The 15,504-nt window shown below is 33.2% G+C and overlaps 2 protein-coding genes across 3 annotated transcripts; both read right to left on the reverse strand.

Moving 5' to 3' along the window:
* Positions 1–1,826: 1,826 nt before the first annotated feature.
* Positions 1,827–11,700, reverse strand: LOC141708496 (histone acetyltransferase GCN5-like). 2 transcript variants are annotated; one of them, XM_074512153.1, is made up of 13 exons: positions 11,082–11,700; positions 9,540–9,604; positions 9,294–9,374; positions 8,425–8,511; positions 8,042–8,210; positions 7,806–7,849; positions 7,458–7,557; positions 7,038–7,106; positions 6,508–6,562; positions 4,840–4,958; positions 4,335–4,428; positions 2,236–2,327; positions 1,827–2,113 (listed from the first exon to the last, which is right to left on the reverse strand). In XM_074512153.1, exons 1-13 carry the CDS (start codon positions 11,583–11,585, stop codon positions 2,021–2,023), a joined length of 1,572 nt encoding a protein of 523 aa, XP_074368254.1. In that variant the 5' UTR covers positions 11,586–11,700; the 3' UTR covers positions 1,827–2,020. The 2 variants fall into 2 exon arrangements, with proteins under 2 accessions (XP_074368254.1, XP_074368253.1); XM_074512152.1 differs by having other exon boundaries at positions 2,186–2,327; positions 11,082–11,699.
* A 2,298-nt stretch (positions 11,701–13,998) lies between these two features.
* LOC141701055 (uncharacterized) lies at positions 13,999–15,294 on the reverse strand. Its single transcript, XM_074504699.1, has 3 exons — positions 15,135–15,294; positions 14,759–14,932; positions 13,999–14,522 (listed from the first exon to the last, which is right to left on the reverse strand). Exons 1-3 carry the CDS (start codon positions 15,292–15,294, stop codon positions 13,999–14,001), a joined length of 858 nt encoding a protein of 285 aa, XP_074360800.1.
* Positions 15,295–15,504: the final 210 nt, after the last annotated feature.

Consider the following 15,504-nt stretch of genomic DNA (forward strand, 5'->3'; position numbering starts at 1 on the left):
TTAGTCTCAGTTTGTTTCCTCCTAAAATTTTTTTTAGGAAAATATTTTTTAATTTTTTGATATTTTTTTCTAAATTATATTTTCAAGATTTTTTTTATTCGTTTTTTGATTCTTTGAAAATTATTTTCAGATTTTCTTGTATTGTTTGATACTGAGCTTTTCAAAGGAGGAAAATTTTCTTTGAATAAAGTGATAAATTCGAAAATAAGCTTTTTCTTTAGATAACATTTCTAAATGAACGTTTCCTTGTGATTTTTTTACATTTTCTCGTAATGAACGAAAAATATTTATGAAATTTTACTTTTAAGAATTTATTTTCAAAAAAACTTTCAAGATTGAGGATTTTCCATGAACAATATTTTTAGAAAAAATTCTTATAGAAGAAATAGTTTACATTAACACATATCATTAAAATATTAGAGAGGTAGGAAACTTATGATGTAATGCCCTTTCTTTTTTATTAATGTGAAATAATATACTTGCACTTTTAAAAGAGATGAAGTTTTTGTATACAATTTAGAGTATTTAAAGCAGTTTTTTGTTTGTTTGATAAATTTTAAAAGCTGCCGTCTGAAAAAGCGTTTTTGGTTTAAAAGTTACCGTTAGCAAAAACATGTCCGCCATATTTTTGGAAAAAGCTATTTTCAGCTTTTACGCAGTTTCACTATTAAATCTTCTCAAAATATTATTTTTATATATTATATCTCAAAATATGTATAGTTAAAAAAAATTATCAAACAATTATCTAATTTTTCTAACAGCAGTTTTTCCACCAACACTTTTTTTCATTCACATTACACCAATTTTCAACAGCATTTCCAAACTTAAAAATGGTTCACTTCATGTAATGAAGTTTACCGATGTTGCCATTTCAAGTCCTGAGCACCACTAATTACTAACATCTACTAAAGTTTTTGGCATGTCATGCCTTTCTCATTTTCAAAGTGGTACGCATTCATCTGCCCTACTCTAAAATAGAGTACAACTAAATTCATATTTATATATCAAACTCTCATTCAATAGCTGATATTACCAAATTTTATGTGTCAAATTTATATTAATTTAATGATATCATCTACTACTAACATTTTCTCATAATTAGTTATACTCTTAATCTCTCTCTTTCATTTATAATAATATCCACTCATTCTCTCTCTTTCTTATTTTTCATTTCCCCTCTCATTTTTAAAATCTCCATTAATTCTCTCTTCCACTAATTTAAATATTTATCAATTTTTTTATTTTTATATAATCAAAAATATTATAATTTATGTCATACTCTTTATAGGTGTTTATATTTATAATTTTATTTAATTTCTCAGCATCATAAATATGTTTTAAATATAATACATATTGAAATTAAACTATTTCAAAATATATTTTTATAGAAGAATAATAATACAACCGGATATCTGTCCGAGAACTAATCTAGTTGTATATGAAAGTAGCCAACATAAGATCACATTTAATGTCATCGTCCAAATAAATATACTGCTCAAATCGATTTTCGGTATTGATGTTTATTCCAAATCCCCCCCACCCCGGTATATATGAGATAATAAGCCTACATCTGCCAGTGTCCGGGTACCTGATAATAGATGGATTAAACCATCTTCTCTTTAAATTTCCTGAATATTGACGTTATTTTTAGAGTTTCGCCCATTAACAAAAGAATTTTGCCAACAGATGGTCGATCATCTACAAGCGCCCATTAATATATGGCAAGATGTAGCTTATATATGACAAAATGTGTTTGTGAAGACAATGTCCTCCAAATGCCATACATCCATATTCTGTTATAATAAGAATAGCTAAGATATTACATATATATGAATGATAGTACAAATATTAAAAGGAAATATATAGTGGCAGTTTGACTGATTTGCTTATTCACAAAAAACACAGATATCTGAACCCTACATATAAACATATATGAATGATGATACAACAAACACTCCAAGGACATGTATAGGTGCAATTTGACTGATTTACTTATTCATTACACAGCTATATGAGACCCTTAAATGTACACAAAAACTGGCCACACTAATGCTGGATTTTGAGACTCGACTGAAGACCTAACTGAACCTTGGACAAGAAATGTGCTTCCAGCCTGCCCAAAACAAATATTAAATTAGATATGCTTTGGGGCTGATAAATATGCACAAAGTTATCAATGGCGAACCTAGTTGAACATTTATAGTAGATGGTTTCAGGAGAGTTATAAGTGCGTGCATTTGCAAACATCCTCTTGGCATCTGCAATGAACATTTCCAGCGTCATGTAGTATTGCTCTGATTCAACTCGCTTTGACATTGTCTTCAGATCTGCAATCCAAGATATATCAGAAATGCCAAAGAATAACTTAAGAATTGTGCTGAAGCCCACTCACTAAAAGTTACAAAATACTTCTGGTAAAAAGAGAAAGTAATTATAGAAAGTCCAATGAATGGTGCTAAAATACAGAAAGCTATTACTATATTAGAACAAGTTCAATGCAATGTCAAAATTGGTGATATTGCTATAATTTGGCATTAAATACACAAAGCATCAACTCTAAAGCAGTTGCATATTTGAATGCAAATACTCCCTCCGTCCCTTTCAATTGTTTACATTTTTTAGAGAGTGTCTGACACGCATTTTAAGGTGCATATAAAGTATAGTTCTGTAATTTTTTTTTACAATTTTGTTTTTCTGAATAAAAATTAAAACATTCAACTTTTATTCAGAAAAAAAAAATTGTAAAAATAAGTTACATAATTATACTTTTTATGCACCTTAAAATGCGTGTCGGACACTTCCTCAGAAATGTAAACAATTGGAAGAGACTGAGGGAGTATGCATTAATGCATGCTTGGTGCCAAATTTGCTTTTGCGGATGCATATATACATCTAACCATATCATCAATTAACCAATAATGAAATGTACTTGAAATTTAGATGAGTTTGACAAATAATTAGTTAAATTTGGAATTATTTGGTTGCAAAATACAACTAGCATTGGAGCGCAAGTTTTATTTTAATACCACTTTTTGGTGCCATATTATAGCCATGACTATAGCCATTTTGCATCTAGCATTAGAGCATGTCGAATGCTAATGCTAAAATACATATAGCTATTGCTATATCATGAAACCAAAAAGTAATTCTTGATGTTAAAATAGAATTTATAGTACAATGCATGCTTTTAAAATGACACCATATAGTTTCAAATTTAGCCATATTTGAACCACCTAACCTTTAAATGAACAACTATATACATGTCACTATTACTTTATTTAATAAATTTCTTCATTTCATCACTTGCATGCCTATGTGTCAATTATACCAACATCTATATTTGGTTCTATAGCATTTTCTATTTTAGAACCAAGTTTAGCATTGCATTGGAGGGATGTGTTTTATTATTGATGCTATATATTATAGAGTATAGACATAGCAGCTTTTTTTAGCCTTGCATTGGACATGCTCTTATGAAATTGAAAAATGATTTTTGATGTTAAAATATAACTTGTGATCCAATGCATAGTTACAAAATGGCACCAAATAAATTTAAAAATAGGTATATTTCATTCGACTAATCTTTAAATGCACTATTTAATTTGTCACTTTATTTTAAATACCCGTTTATCTCCACTTTCCCGCTTGTGTGGTTATGTCAAAATAGCAACATCTATATTTGGTTCTATATTTAGCACCAACTATAGAATTTTGCTTTTTTGCATCCATGTTTAGCACCCCCATTGGAATAAGGTCTCGTTTTCTTGGATGCTATATTACAGAAATAACACCACTTTTAGAACCACCATTGGCCTTGCAGAAAACACAATTGTGAACGTGGATAGCAAATTATGTGTAAAGAAGAACAGCCGTATGAAGTCAGTATATTTCTATATTCTTATGCAGGAAAACAATGTCCAGATTTGTCTGTTCCAACTATATATCACAACATTTTGATGCTGGAAATGCATGTGCATAAAGAGAATTAAACTAGCAATGTACATGTGAGTTGCACCAACACTATACTCGAACTTTATCTTTGCATTAAACTGATGCTCTATCAATATCATTGTTACATTGTTGCTGTGTAAATGACACTTTCTTAGAACATGTTAATATTATTTCATATACAATCTACAGTTTCACATAACTTGTTTCTCTTTGATGTTTGGCATCATTTTCAGAAATGACCAATGGAAACAAGAAAGAATGAAAGAGACTGTAATCATGTCATATTTAAGTGACAGTAATCCCCATGACCAAATTATAAACCTACCAAACACATTTCATGTCTTAAGAAACAAATAAGCAAACAATCTTTTGTGGTTTCTTACCCATAGGATCTCTTATTATATCATAATAATCAGGCACATCGCGTGATTCAACTGGTTCCTTGAATGGCCAAGCATCAGGATGGTCATATATAGCCTGCTTAAAAACAGAGTACTCACATTTCATTGTACACAAATGGAAAATTGGCAGAGATAGTATAAATGTATGTGAAAGTTTAAAAACTAGCCTAGGGTTCTTAACTTGATCTTAAAAAATATATGCTTCTAAGTTCATGCAAAGCCAACTTCCTCTAGTCAAAGTCAGCTAACTTGATAATTAATCACAATTTACAAGTACTACTTGAGATATACTTTCTCAGTTCTACATAAAGACCCCCGATTTGCAAATTTTGAACTCTTTGATGGTACAGTTCTCTCATAGTTTAAAACATCAGAATCATTTTGATTAATATGAATGATTTGCATCACTTATCAGCATTGTAAAAGCAAATTTAATAAATATTTGAAGGCTATATCAGAAAGAGGAAATAAAAAACTAAAGCCTTGCCTTCAGAAGTGCACGCATGAGTCCATTTAATTGCTTTTGATTAGATGTGCTGTCTCCAGATGCATTCACCAATTTTAAATGTGAATGACCGTATTGATCAGGACTCCATCCAGCATCCCCTGTTATGAATGTCAAACCAAGTCAGTTTTTATTTAGATGGAAATGCATGATGTTAATATATATTTGATCCATTCAAGTCCTCCCAACACCTTGAGGTTTTATTTCAATGGGTAACTTAACATGGTAGCGAGTCCAAACTTCAAATTTATTTCAAATATGAAGGTAAATGTAAGCTCGTATCCTAGTGATCCACTCTCGACCCAAAAAAAGAGCTTTCGAGTATGCGGGCCGGGGGGGGGGTTTAAGATGTAAGAGCATCTCCAATCACCTTCCCTCTAACTATTCCCTAAAATATAGTAAAAAAATTATTACCTAAAATATAGGGGACCAAAAAGTAGTTTTACTCCAATGGTAATACCTATATTCATTATATCTTCAAATATAATGTATTATCATTATTTTGTTAGTTGCTTATTAGTTTAACACTAACCAAAGTATTTTACTTCATTACCTTTTACCAATAGATCATATTTCATAAGATAAAAATTATTTTTGTTAAAAATTTGTAAAAACATTTATAAAAAGTATTTGGTTATAAATATGTTTAACAATTTAAAAAAAATCAAATTTCAGATCGAATTTATTCATTTTTAATCGAATTCATGAATAAACTCGATCCGAAACGATACCACGATGACAAGTGAGAAAGATAGGGAAGCAAAAGGATCCACAAGTACAGGGATTTAGTTTCTCTCACCTAAAAATTTTAGGTAAGAATTGTGAGTGTTGGAGATGATTTTTTTAATATGGATCCCTATATTTGCCTAAGTGGCACAATTATAGGGAAGGAGTCCCTTGTGTTGGAGATGCTCTATTATATTATCCTATTAGATCCTCCTAACGCCATGAGCTTATAATCATTCCTGTATATAAACAGTTAACAGAGTACAGATCATATGTGATATATCACATTTTCTGGAGCAACACAAATAACTAAAATCTGAATCAAAGAAATAGCTCTCAAAATCTAGGGGCTAGCTTTATAGTCTAGCTATTAAACGCATTTGTAGACTTCAACAGGTTAATAACAGGTTACACAACAGGTTCTTAATCCAGGTACAATCATCTGTATCAATGGTAATTTTAAAATAACAGGTAACCTGCTGCCCTCAAGATTTTCCAGTTCTGGGGTATTTTCAGGTTAAAATCCAAAATAACTTAAATAAACATTTCAAAAATCCAGCTACCAATTTTTTACAATGCAGGTTAATAATCCGGGGACATTCATTAGTATCAAATGAATATATGAAGACAACAGGTTAAATTACTCTGCTTAAGTTTCATGGTTCAAAACCATGACAGTGGCAAAATTCAGGTTAAATTACTCTGCTTAAGTTTCATGGTTCAAAACCATGACAGTGGCAAAATTCTTAACATCTAACAATTTTAGCATATAACAGATTTTGTATATTTTTTTTAGTCATTCTTTAGCATTAAAACTGCAAAGTTACATTATAAATATACACATTCAAACCTCAGATAGAGTACATGAAAGTCTTGAAAAAAAATGGGATAACTAACAATGATATTGAGAAAAGAAGAACTTACTTAAACCAGGAATATCCTCAACTTTAATGACCCTTTTAGTTACACCAGCTTCTTTCTGAACAAAACATTTGATAATTTAAAGAGGACATATGAAACAACTGCGAACATTATATTCATACTTATACTGTAAAGAACAAATCACAAATTTAACAGCATAATTTACAGAATAAAATATCACAACAATGTCACAATAAAAGTATCTATGACCTGATCCACAACAAAACTTAAACCAAATACTGCATTTCATGGAATTTAATACTGTTTCAATGCCGTACCTACCAGCAAAAAGTTGCTAAGAGACAAAAAAATAATTTGCTAAGAAAAACCTTGGTCAGGCTGATCAATCACAAAACATACATACAAATTCAAGCAAATAAAAATAACTGCTTGGCCTTCTCTTTTCTATGTCTAACAATCAAGTCAACCCAAAAGTGTATCCAACATTATGAGGAATGTTGTTAACCGATAAGATATACCGAATAAGTTTAGCTGAAAGGTTTCAAAGTAAAGGTAACAAAGATTTGCTATACCTTATGGAAAACAATTCCAGGGTGGACAATTTGACAATTTGATAGTTCTAGTATCTTTTCGTCAATTGCCTGCGACAAGTCACACAAATACAATTATATAAGTTTATTAATTGACATGTGGGTATATACTGCCAATATGGAAGGACAAAAGAATTCATCTGGGTGTGGAACCACTGCTAATTTTAAGTTAGAGAGGGTTTAGGTACAAGTGTATGCTTTGTTTTACTTTAAATTTTCAAGCAGCAGCAGCATTCTTATTTAGAACCACAACATTGTCAACCTTTATTTAAAAAATCACATATCATTGAGATGGCTAACAAGAGTGCAGAATCAGTGTAAAGGTACAGACAATTTTCCCTCCAACAACTTCTTTATGGTGATCAATTAAACAAGATAATAAATTCTAATTGATCCTATTACCTGTCTCTGACTTCGGATCATAGTTGATAACTCGGTGTATGGCAGCTTGGGATCAATTTTGCACTCCATAAGTATCCCTCCATCATAATCTTTAATATACCTGCACATATAGAAGTTTCACTAAGACACTAGAAGCATATGATAAATAAACTTTAGCCATGATCATGTTTGATGTCTTGTGTAGAGGAAAACTCACTCGTACAACAAGAAAAAAATAAGTGGTAGCAAAGATGTTAAAAGGTAAAACAACCAGAAAGATGCATCGGCTGTTCAAGGCTATAAACTACTTTCATTAAAATATAATAGCCTTAAGATTTCAACCAATTATGGAGTTAGACTTATACATACCCATGCCATTGTGCTTGCTCCAGGTATATTTCTTTAGTGAAGCCCTATATTAATGCGACAGGTAGACATGTTACCTTAGAAGGATAACTTCAGCAAGACATCTGAACTAATGTTTCAAAAGCATTGTAATTAAAGAAAGGGTGCCAGGCTGTTAGTACTGAGCAGGCAGATAACGTATATAAGAAATAAAAGAGAGATATGGAAATCTTACTGCATAAAGAGGAAATGCCGCTGACCTGTTTTTTAAAATATCCAACAGCATTATTGTCAGCATAAGTCAGAAAATGTGTCAGTCCATCAACATTACGTGCATGCTGCTTTAAATGATTCATCAATCTTGTGCCATAACCTTTTACTTGTTCATCTGCTGTTATTGCACAGAAAGCTATCTCGCCAAACTTCTGGCTACAGGAATAATTGAGCATTGTCAATAATGGATTTCACATGAACATCTTTTCACAATACACAAAACATCCATTATGAATATGTAACTCCACCACTCACAGTCCATAATGTGGTAGACATACAGATTCAGGCTGAGCATAATAACTAAACTCTGACTATTGAATGTTAGTTGGAGAAACGAAAAGTTAGGTGTAGAACATTATTACACCCGTACCTTAAATATGGTCGGTATGTTATCCCACCAACAACTTTGTCACCAACAACTTTGTCACATCTGACAAGCATTACAGATTTATGGCTTCTGCAACAGACAAATTGGAAAAATATAAGTCACTCATAAAGGAAAAATTATACAAGACTACGAATAATGAAACAATTCATATATTGACATCTCGTAAGCACTAATGCTTACAGGAAGCATCTTAAATCCAGTTACTGCCCCCTTATTTTATCAACTTTCGGGAACCAGATTCATAAGCTACATATACACATATTATTCAATGTGACGATAGCATTTACCCAAACTTACTTGTCGAACAAATTTGTGGCTGGACAAAAATTACATAATGGATATATACTGAGACAAAGAGAAGAAACTGGCAGCTACTGGCACTTGAGAGTGGCATCAGCTGATCCATTATAAGCTATATAACTAGTATAATGATTGTCCACGAAAGTTATCTAATAAGCAAAGTATAGCAGCCACATTTATCCTAGTAGTAGATGGCAACTGCACTCTAAAAGAGTTGGTATCATCTAACACCTTGATATTCACGAAATAAGCAGATGACAGAGTTGGAGAAAACTTTAAAATTGACTTAATTTATTGATTTGATGGAAAGGCAGGCATTGGTACTAAAGACCCCTACCATTAAGAGGATTTAAACTTGTGGCCTTGTCATCGGATGAAGGGAAAAGGATACGGACATATATCACTAGGCTATCGTGAATCCTTATGTACCTCTAGTGCATCAGATATAATTGTGGATCTGAGTGTAAGTTGCATCACACACACACACAAACACATTATCATTATTATGCTTCAACAATCTATGATTCTATACACTATTAACAAATGATCACCTGTCCATTACAAGACGAACAATGTACTCCTTTGGCATATTTGGCAGTTGCCTGGAAAAGATATTCTTTAATCCTATTAACCTGTACATGCACCAGGATAAAATCATTTAAATTCTATGTTAGCAAACTATAAAATTTTCAAGATGGACAAACTTATTTTAATGAATGATGCAGATCTTCAAAATAAAATGCTATGTTTAGGTTACATTTAGATCCATTAAATATGCACAGGAAGAGAATAGATACCAAACCATATGCTCATCAATACCATCATTTCTTACACATGCAAACTTGAGTCGTCCTGCATCTTCCTAAAAAAATAGAAACATTGTTGATTCATGGGTCACACAGAATGAACAAAAAGGAATATAGGCAAAACTTTAACACAATCAACTAGTTGTGCTACTAAATGAGAGATAAAACGAATACAATATATATTTTTAATGTTTTAAATGTCCAGAATTTTCAATTATGTACTTGGGATAATAAACTAGGCTTCACTTAGGCCAATAAAAGATTATGCTAGGCGGAAAATTAATCTCAGCCACCAGCAGGGAAGCATAGAACCTTAACTGACATAATAGTTAATATGCTAAAGACACACGCATGTAAAGACAGAAGTGAAAACAATATAAATTCTAGTTAGATAAGTTCTAGAAAAAAGTAATCTGAAAAATAGTACAAAATTGACAAGGATTCACATTGCCCAATAAAAATAATATTACGCATTAGGTAGATGTCTCTCCACATCCAATACCACTTCTTTGTACTCATCTAGCTTTTGATCTGTGTCAGGAATCACTAAAAACTACGATCTTGAGAGAAATTTGGAGAAACAAACTGTTTCCGTGACGGTTACCAGAACCGACCTTGAATGAATCCTTTTCATCTATCCAATTCACTGAGCCATCAGACGATGGAGTGGGGCTTTTTGAAATATTGAGTTTCAGTAACCCGGAGAGTAGAATTTGACCAAGTTTGCTTCCAGTAAAAATAATGAAAACGAAGTTGTTTTCTTAAAATTGCACCAAATGGGAAATTCAATCGAGCCATTATATTACTATACAAATACTCAAAAAAAATTATGTTTCTACTTTGAAATCATTCTCTTTATATAAAACAATTGGGCTAGTGGTAGAAGTACAACTCAAATATCATATTAGCTGTCATCCATGATTGCAACTGTTACGAGCTTACCAACAAACTAACAAAGTTGTGAAATTCCTTTGGAAATGTCCATGGACAAGAATTATAAGTAAAATAGTTACCACAACCGTTGCATGCTTAAAGATGAACTAACACTTAAGTCGCAAAATTTCCTAAGAAATTCCCATGGAGAGAATTTGATAGTTACCGCAAGATTTACGTGCTTAACGACAAATTAACAATTAAGTTGCAAACTTTCCTTACATATTTCCATGGACAAACAACTCAATAGCTACGGAACTGCATTTAACTAAAGAGTAACAATATATGCAGGGTCGCGTTCTGCCGGGAACTCTACAAACTTATAGCATTCATCAAAACAATTTTGACATTAATATTGATAATTTCACAAATTCCAACTCGATCTAAACTTTAAATTTTGTTCATAAAAGTATATCTCAAATTAGTTGTCATCTATCTCAAGTTAGTTGTCATCCATGCTTGCAAACAACAAACTAACATCAACATGGCAAAAAAAATAATCATAAAACAACTTAACACCAGAACTGCATTCGACTAAAACATAACGACAGACACAGAGGATGTATGCTAAAAAAACAGTTAATATTAGTAATAAATTACTTCTCTTTTCAAATTCTCTTCGCGAGAACTATAAGCGCCACCAGCCTGTATATTCTCCGGAGATATACTCTTTGCTGTCTCCTCCTTAACTCCCAACCTCGCACCGCCTTGTCCAACCACCGGATCACCACTAACCGAATTTCCCGGCAAAATCGGTTCAACTTTAACTGAATTTTCAGTTTTGAGCTTCGAAGTCCGTGCAGACGGTCCCACACTATTTTCCAACCGATTCACAGTAAACGTCCGCATCGAATCCTGATACTCCTCTTCGTCTTCGTCGTCGGAAGAGTCAGAATCATTAGCACGAACGCTGATGCTGTCGTCGTTGGACGTGAGTGCGCCGTCGCGAGTGTCGGAGAATGAAGAAGGGAGCGGCGGAGCGTGATTGTCAGACGCGCGTTTGCGTTTGCGGATCGATGAGCTGGCGGAGGCCGAGGCGGAGTGTGACGGTGATGGAGATTGCATGCTCCGTGAGCGAACCGGCGGCGTCAAGTGAGGGTCCATTTGTGAGAAGATCTGGGAGCTTTTGATTTGGTAAAGTGAAGATCAGTTAGGGTTTATTTAGAAACATGTGGGAGATTGATTGATTTAATTTAAGGAGTGTATTGTCTGGACTTTGAAAATTGTGAGAAGAGAAAATTAGAAAAGATAATTTTAAAATTTTTCTTCCGCGTCGTGTATCCGAGTTTTTTGGGCGAGAGAAGAGAAATGATTCGGAGAGAAAATTTTTTATAATTTTTTCCCAAAGATCTGAAAAGATCCTCTCACATTATCTTATTCTTTTTGGTCAATTTCTCTCTTTTTTTACACAAACTCGGGAGCACATAACGGGTTTTATATCTAATTGCCCACCGAACTCGTTAAAAAAGTATTAAGTAGCTACTCAATCTCCATAATGACTCGTTTAAACCACTAAAATACTAGTATATATCACTCCGTTAAAATTTTTAAATTTTTTTAACAGAAATGCTGTGTTTGCCATATATTTCTTTGATTATTATGGTTTATCAGCAAACTTGAGTGCATTTCTCATCTGGACATCTTCATTTGTATATCTGTTTAATTGGTCCTATAATAATCGTTATCTTCACGAGTAAAATAAAAGTTAGGTGGTCTGCAATTGCAGTATTAATTTGAGTAAATTCAACATAGAGATGAAAATAATATATCCTTTCAATTAGGACTCTCGTTGTTTATCTCAATTTCATGTGTCTGACAGTTTAATAAAAATATACGACTACAAATTTTTAAAGTTAACGTTTTCCGTTAAAAAATTTTAAAAAATCTAAAGGAGTGATATATACTAGTATTTTGGTGGTTTAAATGAGTCGCCGTGGAGATTGAGTAGTTACTTGATACATTTTAACGAGTTCGGTGGACAATTTGATATAAAACCCGCACATAACAGATTTATTTACTTCTACTATTTCTCTTCTCTTCTCCTCTCATCTCTTCTCTTCTCTTCTCTCCCAAAAAATCTCGGGAGCACAGTAATGCATTATATATAATTCATGAATTTTAATGGATTATATATGATTTTGATTTTACGCGGATTTTATATAAAATATCATAGAGTTGATGAAGAGTCTTTAGGATTTATATACAATTTTTCAAAATCTCATGAATTTTAATGGGATTTCAAAAACCATAAAATACATTGAACAATCCCACAAAATCCATCATTTTATGAAGTCCAACAAAATCCGTCAGCATGTGAATACCATCATATTTTAGTGGATTTTAAATAATTTCAGTTGAATACCATCAGATTTTTAAGCATAATGTAAAATCTTGACTGAATACCACCAGATTTTGCAGCATAATTTAAAATCCTAGTTGAATACCATAAAATTCGGATATATTTTTTAAAATCTCAGTTGAATACATCTATATTTCATGAATGAAAAAAAAATCTTTTAAAATCCCAGTTCAATATACCCCCTTAAGGCTTTGTTTCTTTTTTTTAGAAAGTCGCACTGGCATACATTAAATTTCTTCGGAAATAAGGTTACAAATAATAAAATCCGGAGCAGCATTTAACCACTTCATAGGATCAGACATAAAATAAGCAGCCCGTGCTAACAAGTGAGCCACATTATTCGCAGATCGATGTTCAAAAATTACTAAAGTGTTTAAGAATTTCCTGGCACTCCTCTATAATAGTTGAAAGTTAGAATTTCCTCCATTCCCATATATTGCATCTACCACCAGGCACCAGCTTCACATACATCTCAAAAATACGCTTCCGAGTCCTCCGATTTCTCACTCATAATAAAGCTTCTATAAGACTCAAGACTTCAGCTTCTCTAGGTTGTACACCTCCCCTTATTCTAGCACTTCGAGCACGCAGAAAACTCCCTCTGTCATCACGGTCAATACAACCCACTCCTACGGCCCCCAATCGAACTTGACAAGCAGCATCCCTGTTTATTTTCACCTATATCCTTCTTACGCTTTGCACCATAGTTTCCTATCAACCTGGGTCTTCCTCGTACTACCTGCAATACCCTCCTGACTTTGTTTCCACTCCTACCACAAACTCAAAGCCATGCAATGCATCCCAAAAACCGAAAAGTTTTTATTTTCCCATATCCATGCATTTCGTCTCAATCATATACTCGGGCAGAAGAACCCCATCATGGTACGGTGCTCACGAGTACTATTATTAAAAGCCTCCCTTAACACCTAAAGCACCGTTGTATTCTCATCTAATAGAATAACACCCTGCAAACCCACTTGACCCCATAGTTCCCGAGCAAAACTACATGTAAATAGAGTACGGATAGCATTTTCAGCATGAACATGACACCAGGTACATGCTGCTTAAATATTAACTCTCTTCTTTATCAACTCCGTTGCAGTGGGTAATACATTATTACATGTTGTCCATAGAAGATTCACTAGTTTGCTTGGTAACTTAATTTCCCAGAGATGCTTCCAGAAAGCACCCTTTCCCCCCTGTACTTCCCCCTCGAATTCTTCTGTAACAACTTTTAACACTGAAATATCCATGATTCTCCAATATCCAGTACCACGAGTCAGGTCTACTCCTCCCTAGTATAGGTATCTGTTGAATCATTTCCCTATCACGATCTTTGCACAAATCCTTTAATATATCTTCATCCCACCCTTGATGACCCTCGTCCATGAGATTATGAACTACTATATCCTTCAGTTCATTATGAAACTCACTTGTAAAAAAACCATTATCCACACATGGTAACCATGAAATCTGCCATACTCTAGTGTTCTTTCCGTCACCAATCTTCCTCTTGCACCCTTGCTTTACTAATTCTTGTGATGCCATGATATAATGCCACATGAAACTAGGACTTGCCCCTAACACAGCTTCAAGAAAATCCGTATCAAGATAGTATCTAACTTTCATAGTATTTGTCACCAATGGATTAGTATTGTTGATCAGCCTCCATGCATGTTTTGCTAACATAGCAATGTTAAAATCACTAAGCTTATGAAAACCTAATCCTCCCATTTCTTTTACTTCACACATTTTATCCCAGCTAATCCATTTAATGCTTCGCTGTTCCCCTCCTCATTTCCACCAATATGCATTCATTCTCTTCTTTATTTTATCACATATTTCCATAGGGACCAACAGCAAATCATCCAAAAGTTGGGAATGGATTGTGTTGCAGTCTTAAGCAAAGTCACCTTACCTGCATTCAAGATATTTTGCATACTCCATGATTGCAATTTATGATCAACATGGTCCACCAAGAAACTGAACACAGAAGTTTTATTACGTCCCACCCTCATAGGCATTCCCAAATACTTCCCTGGGTCATCATTTTCGTACACTTCCAACTGAGCACACACGTTCTCACGATCCTCTATATTTGTATTTGATGAAAACGTGATAGCAAATTTATTATAATTAATCACTTGTCCTGATATATATGCATACCTTTATAATATTCTTTTCATCGTATGTGCCTCTGCTCTTGTAGCTTTGAAAAATAGATAACAGTCATCCGCAAACAACAAATGAGATATTGTTGGAAAACCCTGAGCACCCATGTAATAAACCAACACCTTCATTCCTCCGGATAATCACACTAAGTCCTTCAGCACCCATTATATAAATGTATGGGGAGATAGGGTCCCCTTGCCTGATTCCACGTTTAGGCGTGATAGCTCCAAACACCTCTCCATTATGACTGAAACTATATCTCACTGAACTCACAAAATACATTACCCTGTCAATCCACTTTTGAATAAACCCAAACCGCTACATCATATTGTGAATAAAACCCCATTCCAACCCGTCGTAAGCCTTAGAGACATCAATTTTAAGCCTTGCAATTTAATTTTTTCCTTGAGTTTTTCATTTTATATAATGGTTAATTTTGAATACTATAAGTGCATTATTCGTTAACATTCTTCCTTCAATAAAAGCACTCTA

The sequence above is a fragment of the Apium graveolens genome, chromosome 2 (genome assembly GCF_009905375.1).
Source record: "Apium graveolens cultivar Ventura chromosome 2, ASM990537v1, whole genome shotgun sequence".
In the NCBI taxonomy this organism is placed as follows: Eukaryota; Viridiplantae; Streptophyta; class Magnoliopsida; order Apiales; family Apiaceae; genus Apium; species Apium graveolens.